Here is an 18,417-nt window from a genome sequence, read left to right as displayed (position 1 = left end):
CAAGAAATGTTGGGCAATTACTGCTTAATTGCCTGGGGTGGTCAGTTGATTCTTTCATCATTGATTTAGGAGAAGGAAAACTCTGTTCCTACACCTCCACTACCTTGCAGCTGTACAGTGGTACCTCGGGTTAAGAACTTAATTCGTTCCGGAGGTCTGTTCTTAACCTGAAACTGTTCTTAACCTGAGGTACCACTTTAGCTAATGGGGCCTCCCGCTGCTGCAGCACTGCCGCCGCCGCGCGATTTCTGTTCTCATCCTGAAGCAAAGTTCTTAACCTGAAGTACTATTTCTGGGTTAGTGGAGTCTGTAACCTGAAGTGTCTGTAACCCAAGGTACCACTGTACTCATCCATGAGAAAGGCTTCGGGAGTACACCTGGAGGAAAAATCTATACCTGCTGCCTATGGGAGAATAAAAGGCTAAGAAGCAAACCTTATACAAATCCAGAGTGGAATTCCTAAGACGGTTGGGTGGCACTTTGTAACCTCCTTCCAGCAACACCTGCAGCCAAGCTGGTGCCAAATCCTTTAAAAGGTATTTAAGGTAGTTCAAGGTTGCTGCCTCCACAGTACAGTACAGATTGGAGTAGAATTTGTCCAATGCGGGGAGGAACCCCATACAGGGATTGTAAGACAGTAGTACTTTAAGACCAACTCCAAATCACAAAATGGCGGGTTCATTTTAAGTCCCTGCAAACTCTTCTTCAGGCTGGTTGCTTTATTTTATTTCCTTGACCTAATCCAGGCTTCCTCAACCTCGGCCCTCCAGATGTTTTTGGCCTACAACTCCCATGATCCCTAGCTAGCAGGACCAGTGGTCAGGGAGGTGGGGAATTGTAGTCTCAAAACATCTGGAGGGCCGAGGTTGAGGAAGCCTGGCTTAATATCTAGTGCACATAAGAATTTTGGGAAACTCAAGTGTTTGTTTACCGCATTGTGATTTGGGGTTGGCCTTAATATATTTTGCTTTCCCCACAAAAGGGAGGATAGGCCTGTTTTCCACACAGATCTTATCAGGATTCTGCAACGGAAATGGCCAGCTGGCAGCCCACAGTCAGTCTGGTAAAGTGCTGACAGTTCCACTCATAAAGAGACTATAAATATTCCCAGGTTGCCTGAAATAGAGAAAAACCACTTCTTAACGTTAAATCATTTTGGATACAGCATGCAATAAGTTATAAAATATGTAGGCGCACATGTCTGCTGTGCCTGAAACACACACATTCTTTTTTAAAGGCCTTACTGCAAAATGATACAAACCTTTATTGTGGAGCCTGACCACCTGTGAAGGAGTTGGTTTGTGAAACACACACACACACACACACACACACACACACACACACACACACCAGTCATTCTCTGGAGAATAGAATGGTCCCAGAGAATGCACACATTGGTCATTGCACATGTTGGCTCTGTAGGATCCTTGTGGTGTATGAAACTGCAGAACTCCTTGAGATATCAGTATACATGCGTGGCTGGATCTACATGGATCTGTAAAAACATTAGTAAAAATAACGTTAAATAATGTTATATAATGCTCAATGCATTTTGACATTGCCGGCAGATCTCCTCCTGGTGTCACATTTTTAGAACACATTTCTTACATTATAACTAACGAATGTATGTAGATTTGCCCCATGGACTGAGGAGATACATAACTGAGGAGACACCCCAAGCAAAGTTACGTAAAATCTACCAACAAACTGCAGGCACATATAACTGTGCCAGCACTAATTAATGCTGATCTACATGAGAAAGGGTAAGAGGATGTCACACTTCTAATGGAATTGAAATCCTAGGCCGTGCTTTGAAGAGGAGGGGCAGTGAGAAGCAGGGACTCCTCACAACTATTTGCATTGACCACCTTTACATCTTCAGACATATGCCAGTCATCATGTGGACTAGCCACTTGCTTTGTTTTAAATGGAAACCAAGAGCCGTCATCTCAGTTGTGCCACAGAGACTAGATTTTGCGGAGATTTTGCCTCGTCAGATCACAGAACATGAACAATCAGTGCTAGCTCCCAACCTATGTTCAAAGTTGCATGCATCCTAGCTTTTACTTAAAAAAAAAGAGAAAGATTTCTAAGACTGTATAGTTACCGATATATGTTTGAAAGGGTGTGGACAATGTCTGAACATAGGATCGTTTAGGGCCGAAGTCTGCCAAAGTCTGCTGAAACCATTGAAGCTGTCCGAATAAGACAGTGATTCTCAAAGGGTAATTAGGTAATTTTAGACCCTGGCTTTAATATTATTACAAGGACCCACCTCTTTCAAATCTCTTTGTTCCAAAATATGGTAAGCCATCCCTGCTGCCTTTGAGGACCTTCCTGTTCCTCCTTCTGAGTACGGTCCTGGACTTCTGCTCCAAAACCACTGCCTTTTTTTACAGTGTTGAAATTGGTCCCTCCTTGCTTTGCTCTGTGTAAATGACGGCTCTGGAAACTACATCTCCCCAAGAATGAGAAGAACAGAAGCAGAGGCAGAGTCAAGGAAAGGGAAAGCGGAAAGTTAAACCTGCTAAGAAAGGAAGACCGGCGTCTCCCAAGCGGCGTTTTAAAATCAGAGACATTTGAACGCCAAGAATGATGGACCCAAAGAACTTTATAGGTACCATTTAAATTCTATTGTGCAGCTCAAGGAGTTCCAGTGTTTATAATCCAGGGGCACTGCTTTCTGAAGACCTTTTACATCTGTGTATACCCAGATGGATCTTAAAAAGCAGAGACATCACCTTGCCAACAAAGGTCCATATAGTTAAAGCTATGGCTTTCCCAGTAGTGATGTATGGAAGTGAGAGCTGGACCATAAAGAAGGCTGATCGCCGAAGAATTGATGCTTTTGAATTATGGTGCTGGAGGAGACTCTTGAGAGGCCCATGGACTACAAGAAGATCAAACCTCTCCATTCTGAAGGAAATCAGCCCTGAGTGCTCACTGGAAGGACAGATCCTGAAGCTGAGGCTCCAATACTTTGGCCAATTCATGAGAAGAGAAGACTCCCTGGAAAAGACCCTGATGTTGGGAAAGATGGAGGGCACAAGGAGAAGGGGACGACAAAGGACGAGATGGTGGGACAGTGTTCTCGAAGCTACCAGCATGAGTTTGACCAAACTGTGGGAGGCAGTGGAAGACACTCGTGGTCCATGGGGTCACGAAGAGTTGGACACAATTAAACGACTAAACAACAACAACAACATGCCCAGGTGGGCTCTGGGGAAAGGAAATCCCTTCAGGACTCATTAGAAACATGCTCTCTTCCAGTCCTTTGGGGTCACATGGATTGGCAGCCATAAACTTTGATGCTGGCTGCTGTCAAATCCTAATGCACCTTGCAGGCTTATATGCTTGAGACAGGCATTGAGAAGGTGGTTATTTGGCTCCTCTGCTTTCAAGAGAAAGCCAGTTTAGTGAGAAGAGGGATTCAGATTTCTGGGATGGACTGGGACCTCATAAGGAGCCTCCCTGGATAAGACAAACACCCTGTTTAGCATTTCCAAGGTAAAATTAAGAAAAAACAACCATGGCTTGGTCAGTAGTATTAGATTCAACAATTTTTCTTTCTATAATACTGTCCTTACGGCCAGAGCTCTTGGGCTCTGAGCTCATACAGCTCACTAGCCTGAGCTTGTGAGGTTCATGGTTCAAGTCCTCACACTGAGGAAATAATTGAGGTTTGGGATGAAAGGCCATCAGCGTAAATCAGATGGTACAGGGCATGAGACTCTTCATCTAGGGTTACCAGACATCCCCGTTTCCCGGGGACAGTCCCCGGATTTGCGAATAAGTCGCCGGACAAATTCCATCCCCGGAATGTCCCTGGATTTTATCTAATGTCCCCGGGAAACGCAGCAGCGGCAGTCTCAACAGCCCAGAGCGGTTGGCTCTGGCTGGCTTCAGGAGCTGCTCAGAAGTCCCCATATGATGGTGGTGCAGGGGCTCTAAGATGCAGCTTCCGGGCTGCCTCCATCCTCTCTGACCCCCAGCAACTAAGCTGTGAAGGGAGCCTTAACTCTGCCTATTGGAGCAGCCTCCCAACTCCTATTTGCATGCAAACAGGAGGGGGCAGGGATCTCTCAGTTAGGCAACGGGAAGCCTCCCTTCCCCGCTGAGGGATCCCCACCCCCTCCTGCTTGCACGCAAGTAGGAATGGGATTGGGGCTGCTCCGATGGGAAGTGAGGCATCGCGCTGCCCGAGCCTCAACGCTGCTCTCGGCCCTCCTTCTCCGCCTTCCATGCCTGACCCACTGCACACTGCTTCCCCACCACCACCAACAAAGAACCAACAACTCAGGGGCGCCCAGGCTCATGGAGAAAGGAGATGGAAGCCTCGGAGGAAGGGGAAATGTGGTGGTTGAGGTCAAGGCGGTGGCCGCCCCTCTGCCACCATCATCACTGCAGTGTCAACATCCCAAACGTGTAGTATTTATTTAAAGTGTCCCTGGATTCATTGAAAAAAATCTGGTAACCTTATCTTATTCTCAGGGTTGTACGTTGGGCAAAAGATTCCTGCATTGCAGAGGGTTGGACCTTTGTAGTCGCTTCTAACTCTACAATTCTACGATTCTGGTAAGAAAGGTGTGGTGTAGCTTAGTGAGCCAGACGTTCTAGAGTCCTCCAGGTCTTGGTTCAAGGTCTTGAAGGCCCCTTTTCGGAAATATTTTGTCCTTCTTGAGCTAAGCTCTTGAGACGCCTATGCTCTCTTGATCTCCTAACAGTGCATTCATGCAGTGCAACTCTCTTTGATTTCTGTTTTTAAAGAAAGAAAGAAAAAAAAAGGGGGGGGGGAGAACCACAGTCTATTTTCATTTTCTTTGGAAAGATATTCTTAGCAGTGTACAACTTCAAACTCACACACAGACTATACTGCACACACACAGCCCTCTATAACTGTAATTGTGAGCTGGATGGCAGGGCAGGGTGTCTGGTCCAAAAAGAAGCGTGCCATGAAACTAAGGTTTCATGCTTGCATGGGACGAGGAGCAAGTTTGAACTCAATGCAGACATGTGTAGGGTTGTGCTGTAAAGAACTTTGCATTTTCTTTGCATGCACACTGTAGACATCGAAGGTAAAGAAATCTTAGTTTGGAATAAAGTTGCAGGGTTTAATTATCTCTCAAATAAGTCAGTAGTTTAGCAGTTTGGCCTGGCTTTGAAGGCAAAGCTTCTCATTTTACCCTGTAAAACGAGGTGGTTGGAGGTTGGATGGCGGCTAACAGATTGAGGTTGAATCCTGACAAGACAGAAGTACTGTTTTTGAGGGACAGGAGGCGGGCAGGTGTGGAGGATTCCCTGGTCCTGAATGGGGTAACTGTGCCCCTGAAGGACCAGGTGCACAGCCTGGGAGTCATTTTGGACTCACAGCTGTCCATGGAGGCGCAGGTCAAATCTGTGTCCAGGGCAGCTGTTTACCAGCTCCACCTGGTACGCAGGCTGAGACCCTACCTGCCCGCTGACTGCCTTGCCAGAGTGGTGCATGCTCTGGTTATCTCACGCTTGGATTACTGCAATGCGCTCTACGTGGGGCTACCTTTGAAGGTGACCCGGAAACTACAACTAATCCAGAATGCGGCAGCTAGACTGGTGACTGGGAGCGGCCGTAGAGACCACATAACACCGGTCTTGAAAGACCTACATTGGCTCCCAGTACGTTTCCGAGCACAATTCAAAGTGTTGGTGCTGACCTTTAAAGCCCTAAACGGCCTTGGTCCAGTATATCTGAAGGAGCGTCTCCACCCCCATCGTTCTACCCAGACACTGAGGTCCAGCACCGAGGGCCTTCTGGCGGTTCCCTCACTGCGAGAAGCCAAGTTACAGGGAACCAGGCAGAGGGCCTTCTCGGTAGTGGCGCCTTCCCTGTGGAACGCCCTCCTACCAGACGTCAAAGAGAACAACAACTACCAGGCTTTTAGAAGACATCTGAAGGCAGCCCTGTTTCGGGAAGCTTTTAATGTTTGATGTATTATAGCATTTTAATATTCTTTTGGAAGCCGCCCAGAGTGGCTGGGGAGGCCCAGCCAGATGGGCAGGATATAAATAATAAATTATTATTATTATTATTATTATTATTATTATGTATTCCCTTTGCCTTGTATGTCTTGTCTCTTTAGTCCAGGGGTCAGCAACCTTTTTCAGCCATGGGCCGGTCCACCATCCCTCAGACCATTTGGTGGGCCGGACTATTTTTGAGGTGTGTGTGTGAAATTAACAAATTCCTATGCCCCACAAATAACCCAGAGATGCATTTTAAATAAAAGGACACATTCTACTCATGTAAAAACACGCTGATTCCTGGACCATCCGTGGGCCAGACTGAGAAGGCGATTGGGCCGCATCCGGCCCACAGGTTGCCTACCCCTGCTTTAGTCTGTTAGCCTCATCATGGCAGGGCCTGCCTGCCTGCCCCTTTCAGTTGATGTGAACCATTTTGGGACACAAAGAATGCTTCCAGACTGCCACTGTTTTCAGGTGGAATTCAATCACCTGCCAGCAAATTTAGATTGGACACCAAACCTGCTTCTTCAAAATACTGGACTTTTTGGGATAAGGGAAATGTTGGGGCAAATGCATTTAGAAGTTGCGGATAACACTCTGATTGTATTCTAGCCCAACTTTACTTGCTTAGTACTATAAAATAAAATAAAATATATCTCCACGCCAGGTAGGGTGATGTTTTCCTTCTATCTTCAGGGATAGATAAATGAACTCCATATGACCATATATATTTGGAGCCTTTGGGAAAAGCCAGTGGGTTTAGGATCCACAGACACAATCTACCGAGAAGATCTCAGGCACAAGCCAAGCTCCATTAAAATGCACGGCACACGACTACACTTCTGCCACTTCCATTCATTTTAATAGGGTTTTGCACTGGACCGGGTGAAGAACAAAGAGAGGATTTGTAGCAGGAAAATGGAGCAGGGAGAGGTTTACGGAGCAAATGAGTTGCTTGGTATCAGACAGCATAGGGCAGATGAATTAATTTATCGGTTTAGGAACAGCTTTGGAGAAGCTGTTCTCGGACAGCCCTGGCTTCCAGGACATCCCTGAGACGGATGGTTTCCAGTATCACCTCCTTCCAGCGGAGGATCCCCACAAACAGCTTTCATCTTTCTTTCTGCTGTGTCTATGAGGCCAAGACCTTTTGGGGGAGGAAGGGGGAGATGGTGAGGCTTAGGCCGACTTCCTGCACCAGCCAGCGCTACATCTGGCAACCAGATCCCTCTTCCTTCCCAGCCTCTGCTATTATTAGTAATTGATGAAATTCTTTGACTGTGCAAAGTGCTTTGTGGCATAATCTCATTCATCCTCCCAGTGACCCTTTGAGATATATGGGGAGCCTTTCTTGGTAAAATACAGACATGCACACACATATCCAGTGGCAAGGAAACTCAAAATAAATAATAATAATAATAATAATAATAATAATAATAATAATAATAATAATTGCACCCCACCCATCTAATGGGGTTACTCCAGTCACAAAGGGGAAACGAGGAAGTCGCTTTACAAAGTTAATAACTGTTATTTTCAATAAGGTTATGATTTATGTTTGTTATGTTTGTTCGTTTTGTGTTTTTGTTTGTTGTTAATATTGTAAAAATCAATATTTTTGGGGGGGAAAACCCAAAAACCCAAAGATGGCTTGGCTGGCCGTGTCACTATCTTTACACATGACCAGAGGTCAGCAACATTTTCCAGCAGGGGGCCGGTCCACTGTCCCTCAGACCTTGTGGGGGGCCGGACTATATTTTTTTTGGGGGGGGAATGAATGAATTCCTATGCCCCACAAATCACCCAGAGATGCATTTTAAATAAAAGCACACATTCTACTCATGTAAAAACATGCTAATTCCCAGACCGTATGCGGGTCAGATTGAGAAGGCGATTGGGCCACATCTGGCCCCCGGGCCTTAGGTTGCCTACCCCTGCATAAGACTGTCCCAGACACTTTTTATTATTCCTGTATTAAGAACTTTCCCATGGAGTTAGTTCACACATTCAATGTGTCAATAATCAAGTATAAGCAAGTGATTACATGCACCGGGGGGGGGGGGCAGGGACGACACTTATGCATTACTCAAAAAAGGGGCATATATTTGCATATGCTAATTTATATGCCTATCTGCACTTTTCAAAATAATTACAGTCATACCTCGGGATGAATACGCTTCAGCTTAAATATTTTCTGGTTGCGCTCCGCGGCGACCCAGAAGTAACAGAGCATGTTATTTCCGGGTTTCACCACTCGCACATGCGCGGACGCTCAAAATGACATCACATGCATGCACGGAAGCGGCAAAACATGACCTGCACATGCGCAGATGCGTCTTAGGTTCGCTTCAGGATGCGAAAGGGGCTCCGGAACGGATCCCGTTCGCATCCAGAGGTACCACTGTACTAATATTTACAAAGAAATCCAATACATCTGACCCTAGGGCAGGAGAGTGTCGTCAGGTGACCTGTGTGCCTCCTTAATATGCTGTTCAGGTGCTAACTTTTGGAGGGAAGTTTTAAGGCCTCTGCTCTCCCTTCTTATGGTTCTCTTATCTTTAAATCAAACTAGGACAAGACAGCCTTTCAGAGGGCTGTCTTCTGAAACATGGGACACATTTGTTGTTGTTGTTGTTTAGTCGTTTAGTTGTGTCCGCCTCTTCGTGACCCCATGGACCAGAGCATGCCAGGCACTCCTGTCTTCCACTGCCTCCCGCAGTTTGGTCAAACTCATGCTGGTAGCTTCAAGAACACTGTCCAACCATCTCGTCCTCTGTTGTCCCCTTCTCCTTGTGCCCTCCATCTTTCACAACATCAGGGTCTTTTCCCGGGAATCTTCTCTTCTCATGAGGTGGCCAAAGTATTGGAGTCTCAGCTTCAGGATCTGTCCTTCCAGTGAGCACTCAGGGCTGATTTCCTTCAGAATGGATACGTTTCATCTTCTTGCAGTCCATGGGACTCTCAAGAGTCTCCTCCAGCACCATAATTCAAAAGCATCAATTCTTCGGCAATCAGCCTTCTTTATGGTCCAGCTCTCACTTCCATACATCACTACTGGATAAGACACATGCCCCCCCCCCCCATTCTGTGAACCAACTCAGAGAGTTCACAAACAGAGAAGGGTTCACTACACACAGGAACAAATGGCACTGCCTTGTGCAGAAGAAGACTTCTGGTCCAACCAACTCTAGATTGTCTACATTGACCGAGTTTCAGAGAAATGGCATTCCCAGCTGACAGGGGTGGATCTACTTTGAAAATAATGGAGCTTAAACTTCAGGGTCCCAGAAGCAACTTTAATTCATATTGCTTAAAATCTTGCGGTTTAATAGACCCAATTTGAGCTGCATAACTCAAACCCAGGGGTCAGCAATCTTTTTCAGCAGGGGGCCCGTCGACTGCCCCTCAGACCTTGTGGGGGGCTGGACTATATTTTGAAGAAAAAAACTGAACAAATTTCTATACCCCACAAATAACCCAGAGATGCATTTTAAATACAGTGGTACCTCAGGTTTTGAATTATGGTGCTGGAGGAGACTTGAGAGTCCCATGGACTGCAAGAAGATGAAACTCATCCATTCTGAAGGAAATCAGCCCTGAGTGCTCACTGGAAGGACAGATCCTGAAGCTGAGGCTCCAATAGTTTGGATACCCCATGAGAAGAGACGACTCCCTGGAAAAGACCCTCATGTTGGGAAAGATGGAGGGCACAAGGAGAAGGGGACGGCAGAGGACAAGATGGTGGGACAGTGTTCTCGAAGCTACCAGCATGAGCTTGACCAAACTGCGGGAGGCAGTGGAAGACAGGAGGGCCTGGCGTGCTCTGGTCCATGGGGTCACGAAGAGTTGGACACGAGTAAACGACTAAACAACAACAACCACCTCAGGTTACATACGTTTCAGGTTACAGACTCCGCTAACCCAGAAATAGTGCTTCAGGTTAAGAACTTTGCTTCAGGATGGGGACAGAAATCGTGCTCTGGTGGCGCGGCGGCAGCGGGAGGCCCCATTAGCTAAAGTGGTGCTTCAGGTTAAAACAGTTTCAGGTTAAGAATGGACCTCCGGAACGAATGAAGTACTTAACCTGAGGTACCACTGTAAAAGGACACATTCTGCTCATGTAAAAACACGCTGATTCCCGGACTGTCTGCGGGCCAGATTTAGAAGGCGATTTAGATCCGGCCCCCAGGCCTTAGTTTGCCTACCCCTGCTCAAACGATTCTTTTTTGGTTGCATATATCTCAACAATCCCAAAGGTTGAGAGTCAGTAGCACAGATGTTGTAAAGGTGAGATGTTGCAGTAAGTAGGCTGTTGTGCTGCGGCTAATCTCCCCACCCCCTTTTGAACAGGGGTCAAGACTCTATGAATAACAATGAGTTCACAAAAGTATTTAAGTTAGGGTTCCAAACATCTGGAATTTCCTGGACATAGCCAGAAAATGGCAGTCGGAAAGAGTGTCCAGGCGGAAAATGCTGAAATGTGCAGGAAAATCCCGACTATGGCAACCCATATCGGAATTCTAGATTTTGGTGAATATCCTTAGAAATAGCTCAAAAACTTTTGTGTCCGGACTTTCACTTTTTGAAATATGGCATCCCTAATTTAAGTGGATACCAAAAATGCAAACTTGCGGGAAAGTTGTGCTGATCTGTTGTGGAACAACCCCATCGAAGAAGATAACAGTGGTTTCCCAGACCTTGTTGCTGGTTGAAACGGGAGTGGCCCCCATAACATTTCAAGCTTCGGGGCCCAAAATTGTAGGTTCACCACTGCCAGACATGCCTGGAGAGGGAACATGAGACCTGCAAAGGCAGTTGCTTCACCTTTGAACTACAGCTCTTCACCACAGTGGTCCTCTGTACACACAGGGCAAGATTTCTTTTAACCATATCGCTAATTTCAATATTTTTACCAAAATATTTCTGCTTCCAGCTTCTTCTTTTTGGTTCCTGGCAATTCCAGTTAATGCTGGTGAAATATACTCAGGGTTGAGAGTGGATTTCATGCTCTTTATTCAGCTCATAGGGGTGAGGAGGAATGGAAGTTCCCCCAGAATGTCTGCTTTATATACATTATTTACACAATGGGCCCCACGTGACTGGCTAATTCTCCTGTAGGCCAATCAGGTTGTGGATTCACTTCCACCTGGAGCTGGATTGGGTGGTCCTGTGGACCAATCAGACTGCTGCATTCTAGATCCTATTGTTCTAGGACCAATCAGACTGCTGCATTCTGAATCCTATTGTTCTAGGGCCAATCAGACTGCTGCATCTGGATCCTATTGTTCTAGGACCAATCAGACTGCTGCATTTTGGATCCTCAGTACATAACAGCTGGGAATACTGGCTGGCATCTGCCTATCTCGAGAGACAATGGAGTGCATTTGTGGAGGTGAAGTCAAACCCCTGGAGAATCACAGCGCCTGCTGTAGCTGCAGAGACCGTTAACTCATAAACTGCCACATTGTTTTTGCTGTGTTAGTAGCACCAAAGTGACCCCTCTGGGGCGCAAGCCTGGGCAGTGTGTAGAGAGGTCCTAGGCTGCCCAGACAACAAGACTGCTCTCTCCATGATGTACAAACGTCTATAAAAAGTTGACAGTTCAGGTCCACATTTGCAGAAATACAATAAAAGGGGTAGGGAGGAGACACTCTCCATTTTATGCAGTAGTCGCCTGGCATAACCTACCTCACAGGGCTGTTTTGTTGGGGGGGGGGAGCAAAGGAAGAGGGTGAACCATAAGCACAAAGGGTATATATAGCTTTTCTTCTAAGCGCTTCTTATGCGTTATCTCAGTGAAGCTTACCCAGATATCAGCAACGGAAGACCCCGGCCGGGGCTAAATTTGGCTGAGAGAAATTCCAGATGTCCCTTTAACTGTCAATACAGAGAACAGAAGTGTCTCTGCGTGAGAGAGTGTTGAATGGTGGAAACAGCAATGGGACATCTTCACAGCCACTTTTGGAAGGGGTGCGTCATGTCTGTGTGTGCCAGGGGCAAATGGGGGACTTTCTGCTCTTCGTCCTCTTCTCAGAACAGTCTTCTAGGAACTCTCTTGCTGAACGGGGTCCTACAATAATTGAATCCACAACAATCCACCAATCCAGTGGTGGTGATCTCAGAACAGTGTTACTCAAATGGGGCAGCAGCTGCCACACTGGTGTGGCATGAGAAGGTGGCAACCGGGGTGGGAAGATTCAAGGACAGAAGAAGCATTTCATATAGTATCAAAACACTTTTTAATTTATTTCTTCAGAAAACGGATGTTTAAATATTGTTTTAAAGGACGGCAGGAACATTAAGTGACACTGCAGACAATCCTAATTGTGATTCAGAATCGTCGCAGTTCAAAGCGCTGGAGAAGACTTGAGCACTGCTAGGAGTGGCTTCTTTTGGTTTGCGTCTCGAGGTCCCCAGGTCCACCCCAATAACTCACACATCACACAGAATTTTTGTTTAAGGTTTTTGGCATAATTTTGGCCACAACTTTATTAAAATACAAATTTGTGAGTGGTTGCTTAGGCATTAGTTGCGACTATCTGCCCCCACCATGGGGGACAGACTGACATTACGCACGATGCGAAAGTCAGAATGGGGGAATACACTTGGGGGTTCCGTGGAGCAGGGAACCTGCCCTCACCCCAAATGCAACCAGGAGCTCATTGCTAAGGCCAGAGCCCCCTTGACAGAGTGGACAAGCAAGAAAGGTAAAGGTAAAGGTACCCCTGCCCGTACGGGCCAGTCTTGACAGACTCTAGGGTTGTGCGCTCATCTCACTCAAGAGGCCGGGGGCCAGCGCTGTCCAGAGACACTTCTGGGTCACGTGGCCAGCGTGACATCGCTGCTCTGGCGAGCCAGAGCCGCACACGGAAACGCCATTTACCTTCCCGCTAGTAAGCGGTCCCTATTTATCTACTTGCACCCAAAGGTGCTTTCGAACTGCTAGGTTGGCAGGCGCTGGGACCAAGCAACGGGAGCGCACCCCGCCGCGGGGGTTCGAACCGCCGACCTTTCGATCGGCAAGCCCTAGGTGCTGAGGCTTTTACCCACAGCGCCACCCGCGTCCCTGGACAAGCAATAGTTAGCCCCCAATTCCTTTAACGGAATCCCTTGCAGCAGCAGCATTAGAGGGGCAGGCACAGCCAATCCATGCCCATCAACCAACCAAACCATAAACCAATGCCTAACCAATGTATTTCATATAGAATCTTAGAGTTTGATGGGACCCCCAGGGTCATCTAGTCCAACCCCCTGCAATGCAGGAATCTCAGCTAAAGCACCCATGACAGATGGCTATCCGACGTCTGCTTAAAAACCTCTGCTTATTTCTTCCCAATAAAAAAAGTCGGCATGGCGCGAGCAAATTAAGTGTGGCCCGCGGAGGAAAAGTTTGAGAGCCACTGTTTCAGAATTAGGGAAGGATGCGCTGGTGACAAAGAGCTCTGTTATACTCGGAAGCCTGCACGCGCCGGATCCCAAGGAAAAGTCCAGTTATTACCCTACTTTTCTGGGGGGGGGGGGAATGGTTAAGGACCCCCCCTCCGGTGGAAAGGATGCGACCCCCACCGCGCTCTCTTCTTCCTCTTCCAGAAGCCGCGGCAGGAAGGATGCTGCTAAGCCGGGCTCCTTTGTCTCCCTTCGCCGAGCGAGGTCTCGCCGGGGGCTGGCCCAGCTCCCCCCGCCTCCGGCTCCCTCCTTCCGCCCCCCCTGGCTGCCGCGGCTTCGGGTGGCTCTCAGGTCGCCTTGTCAATCACGGCCGCCCAGGAGCCGCCGGGTTGCGCGCCGCGCTCTCGCCGCCGCCCGACAGGTTGGAAAGCCATTAATTACTCGCTCGGCCATGCAGGTTTGCGCGCAGGCGGCTCCTCTCGCCGCCGCCGCCGCCGCCGGGGCTTTGCTGCTGCTGCCGCCGCCTCCTGGCTGCCCATGGAGCTCTAGCAGCGCGCACGATGGCCGCGCCTCCCGCCTGCTCTGCCCGCCGGCTCCTCGCCGCGCCCTCGCTGCTTCTGCTGCTGGCCGGCGCCCTGGGCGCTAAGGTAAGGGGGCTGGTGGCCGCCGCCAGGGACGCGGGGAGCCTGGGCTGCCGTGCGCCCCGGCGCGCTCCGGGTTGGTGCGCCCTCCCCGGGGGATCCTCTGCGAGGCGACTTGCCAGGGGGGCAGCTGGCTGCCTTGGCCGGCTCAGCCCCCGGGACTGGGGAGGGCAAACGCCGTCGGCTCCCAGCCGCTGGCCACCGCGCCCAGGGCCTGGGAACCGAAGAAATGCGCCCCAGCGCGCGCCTTCCTTTTCCCAGCCGCTGTATCACCAAAGTCTGACGCGCCCGGGTTTTTGTTGTTGTTGTTGTTTAGTTGTTGTTGGTCTCCCTCTCTTCCTCGCCCCCGAAAACCAGCCCCTCTCCAAGCCGGAGATCATTTTATCACGAATTTAAGGAGGAAGAGGGGAACGGGTGGCAGTTTGCGCCAGCCACTCCCTTCGCTGCTTTGGATTCCCAAGGGATTAGGAGACCCGGAAAGCGAAATGCTTTGAAAAGTCCCCTGCTAGGATTTCCTTTGGCTCCGGAGACCCCCCTTCTTGCTTTCCCCTTGGCCGGTTCAGCTACCAAGTCGTCTTCCCTTTGAAGTCGAGGCGTTTTTAACACATGGCACGAAGAACAGCCTGTGATCCTCTCCGGCTGTTTTTGCTCACGTGTGAATAACGTTAATACCGAATGGAAAAAACGTACAGGAGGGTTTTTTATAATAAAAAACCATGCACTTGTATTGCATTTGAGTTAGAGACTTGGAGAAGAGCAAAGCCTGGTTTGGATAATGTGTGGAAACAGAATCCAAAGGAAGCTGTAGCCCTTAATGCGAGCTGACATCTGGACCGTCCTAAATCCTGATCCTAAATACATTATGTGGCAATGAGGGCAATTCACAGGTGGGGAGGACCCAAGACTGTAGTGCTATGCAAACTTCTGACTGTATCCATATTTTCACTGCATTATGTGCATGTGATTCCCAGAAAAGTGGCTGTACTGAGAAGCCCACCCCGCTGGATCCCCCTTGCAGACAGTCTTGCTGCAGCACAGCGGTTGGATTGCATGTACACCTTCTGGGCGGCTTCCATAGAAACCAAAAAACACTAAAATATCATACATTAAAAACTTCCCTGAACAGGGCTGCCTTAAGTTGTCTTCTGAATGTCAGGTAGTTGTTTATTGTTTTGACATGTGATGGGAGGGCGTTCCACAGGGCGGGCGCCACTACCGAAAAGGCCCTCTGCCTGGTTCCCTGTAGCTTTGCTTCTCGCAATGAGGGAACCGCCAGAAGGCCCTCGGCGCTGGACCTCAGCGTCCGGGCAGAACGATGGGGGTGGAGACGCTCCTTCAGGTATACTGGGCCGAGGCCATTTAGGGCTTTAAAGGTCAGCACCAATACTTTGAATTGTGCTTGGAAACGTACTGGGAGCCAATGTAGGTCTTTCAGGACCGGTGTTATGTGGTCTCGGCGGCCGCCCCCAGTCACCAGTCTAGCTGCCGCATTCTGGATTAGCTGTAGTTTCCGAGTCACCTTCAAAGGTAGCCCCACGTAGAGCGCATTGCAGTAGTCCAAGTGGGAGATAACTAGAGCATGCACCACTCTGGCGAGACAGTCTGCAGGCAGATAGGGTCTCAGCCTGCGTACCAGGTGGAGTTGGTAGACACCTGCCCTGGATACAGAATTGACCTGCGCCTCCATGGACAGCTGTGAGTCCAAAATGACTCCCAGGCTACGCACCTGGTCCTTCAGGGGCACAGTTACCCTATTCAGGACCAGGGAGTCCTCCACACCAGCCCGCCCCCTGTCCCCCCAAAACAGTACTTCTGTCTTGTCAGGATTCAGCTTCAATCCATAACCAAAGCATTGTGCTCCAGCACCTCCTGTGCTGGGACTGACTTAGATGGTGTATAGTTGGTACAGCCACTTGTGGTAAGAAAACTCTATGGAAGGAAGCCTAGTTCACATGCAGGATCAATCCCATGCACTTTCATTGCTCCAACTTCTACATACCCTATATTAGCATCTGGCTGTTCTTTATTCATTTATTATTTCAGTTTTTTTCACCTCCTTTTTTTCTGCCCAGGACAGCTCGCAACAATCATTTTATAGGAAACAATTCAAATCATCGTGCATAGCTGTTAAAAACCAGAAGTGAAAAACTTAACACTATCAGCCAAAATCCTGGAAACATTTTTTTATAAAAAGTATTTACGTGCTTCATGAATGCAGGTGAGGAGGTGGGAGTGCCCACCTTTCCTTGGGAAGGGGCTCCACAGTGGGGGTGCTGCCCCCGAGAATGCCTTAGCAGTGGTCCAAATATAACCCACTCTAAATTGCATCAGTTGGGCATGTTCTGCTGGGCTGAATCTAGAGCGGTAGACGTTTTGATATTTGGATAAAGTGAAACCTCAGCTACAAAGCACTTGCCTTGGAAAGAGAATTGAGGTTGATGGGTGTGTGTTTTTTAAGCAGCAGAAAACCCCCACCCCCATTTTCCTGGACCTTCTGTCTCTGGGGTAAACTACCCTTAAGCACCCCTCCTTTCCCTCTGCCATTTCCCCATGAACAGCAGGTGTGGGCCATTCATTTGGGGAGGGAGGCAAGACACACCTTCGGACCTGACAGAGAAGCTCTAATTAGAGCTCTGTGCTCTTTAATAACACTTGTCTCCCTGCAGCTGTAAAAACTCTGTCAAATCCTCCTCATTATTACAGAACACCCATTCAGAGGCCAGGCCAGCAAGCTCTACCTCTGCTATTCTAAACGGGGGGAGGCAACCCCGCCCCCCACTAACTTCAATCAACTTGCCTGAGCCTCCCAGATTTCATGGGTCACTGAAGCCATTGTGGCCCTGTTTCTCAGAGCCTTGTGAGGAAGCCCTTTGCCGTTTCCTCACTGTGAATAGCCAGAGGGAGACATCTCTCTCCGCGTCTAGGTTGGGAGGGGCTGTCGCCCCCTCTCAAATGAGGCCTACGTTCTCTTTTGCCACCGTGCCGCAAACCTCCGGCAGCCGAGACACACTCTTCGCCTGAAATAAATTGGATGCACACTTCCCTGTTGTTCCACAAACTATTTACTTTGCTACGGATCTTGCCTTGCTAAACGCACATGCGGAGGTATTATGTTGCATCTCTGTGTGAGTTGCTGCTGTAGAAGTGCCTCTGGGAAGAGGCATGCTCAGAGCAGGGACTCACGCAGAAGTGCAAGGTGGCCTCCTCTGTGAGTGGCAATCCCGATGGATAGACTCAGCAGATTAACTGTCCTTAGAAAAAGCTGATTGGAAAGGCTCGCCTGTGCTGCACACGGATTCTTCAATCTTTTAATTAAGCTGTTTCTCAATATTGGTTCAATATTGGCACATAGTTCACCTTAATCATGGTGCTCTGTATGTTCCCACTATGGCAATGTTAGAAACAGAGATATGAAAACTAGGAGCTAAATGGCAACTTAAACTGAGGTCATGGGCGCAACAACAAAATGTCTTGCCACACTTTTTTATAACAAGAATACAAAGCCGAAAATGAATGAACTGCAGCTAAAATATTACATGTTTATTTTTCACATGATCTAGTCTTCCTCTGCCCGCCCCCCCCCCCATATTCTTAAGAGGGCCTCTTCTCTTCAGAGAGTAGCTGGAAGTGGGGAGGCAGAAAAAGGTCCTCCTTTCCTTCCACTCGGCAGTTTTAATCTGAAATCTTAGGCGCAGTACTATGGCCAGAGCTCAGAAACTGCTTGCGCTAATGAAATTCCCTGTCGCAAAATGCGCCTAAAACCATGGGAGTTTCGGACACTGCACTGTGGACATATTCTTCCATTCTTTTATATGCAAGTGGCTTCTACCCACTCATCATTGTCTGACGCAATTGAGCTTTTCGGAAAGGAGACCAGAGAAAGACAGAAGGACCGAGACAAACACATTTTGTCCACACAGAGGAATTTGGAGCTGCTTCACGCTTTTACCATGGCTAGGATGCATGTAAACTTCAAAATACTCAGGACATGGGGCTAGGAACAGGGGATGGTCATGGCTCCTTGGTGCATGCCTACAATGTGTTTGAAGTCAAGCTGTTCCGCTTCACGTTTGCAGGTGTACTTTGACAAAGACGGATTGTAGACTGGTACATCCAGTTGCCATGTTTTCTTGGAGTGTTCAAGAAGTAGGAGCGAAGTTTCGGATTGCTGATAATCCCTTGCAGATTGCTAGCCAAATGTTACTCTTATCCATTGAGCCCGTGACAAGCTGAGTGGATAACCAAACTGCCATGGTGTAAAACACTCTCATCTTAGAATAGCTTAGTCTCTGTGTTATCCTGCACAATGAATTGTGTGTAGGTTGTTGTTTTTACACCACACATCTGGTTATCTGTATGGGCTCAGTAGGATTGGTGAAACTAGGAGCCA

At 48.3% G+C, this 18,417-nt stretch overlaps 1 protein-coding gene and 1 long non-coding RNA gene across 7 annotated transcripts in view; one reads left to right on the top strand and one right to left on the bottom strand.

Annotated features, from left to right (window-relative positions):
- Positions 1–1,240: 1,240 nt before the first annotated feature.
- LOC114598579 (uncharacterized) lies at positions 1,241–12,346 on the bottom strand. The gene is made up of 3 exons (XR_013392840.1): positions 11,807–12,346; positions 2,276–2,452; positions 1,241–1,495 (listed from the first exon to the last, which is right to left on the bottom strand). It is a non-coding gene; the product is annotated as an uncharacterized LOC114598579 (long non-coding RNA).
- A 1,351-nt stretch (positions 12,347–13,697) lies between these two features.
- The window catches only part of LOC114598577 (ADAMTS-like protein 2), a 42,986-nt gene continuing 38,266 nt past the window's right edge, over positions 13,698–18,417 (top strand). Inside the window, exon 1 of one of the 6 annotated variants that reach the window (XM_028732398.2) lies at positions 13,698–14,033. In XM_028732398.2, coding sequence (XP_028588231.2) covers positions 13,947–14,033 — 87 coding nt within the window. In that variant the 5' untranslated portion in view covers positions 13,698–13,946. The remainder of the gene's footprint in view (positions 14,034–18,417) is intronic. The other 5 variants (XM_028732395.2, XM_028732394.2, XM_028732396.2 and 2 more) reach the window with 5 other exon arrangements.

Source organism: Podarcis muralis, chromosome 5, assembly GCF_964188315.1.
Source record: "Podarcis muralis chromosome 5, rPodMur119.hap1.1, whole genome shotgun sequence".
Taxonomy (NCBI): domain Eukaryota; kingdom Metazoa; phylum Chordata; class Lepidosauria; order Squamata; family Lacertidae; genus Podarcis; species Podarcis muralis.
This window is presented reverse-complemented; position numbering and strand designations above follow the sequence as displayed.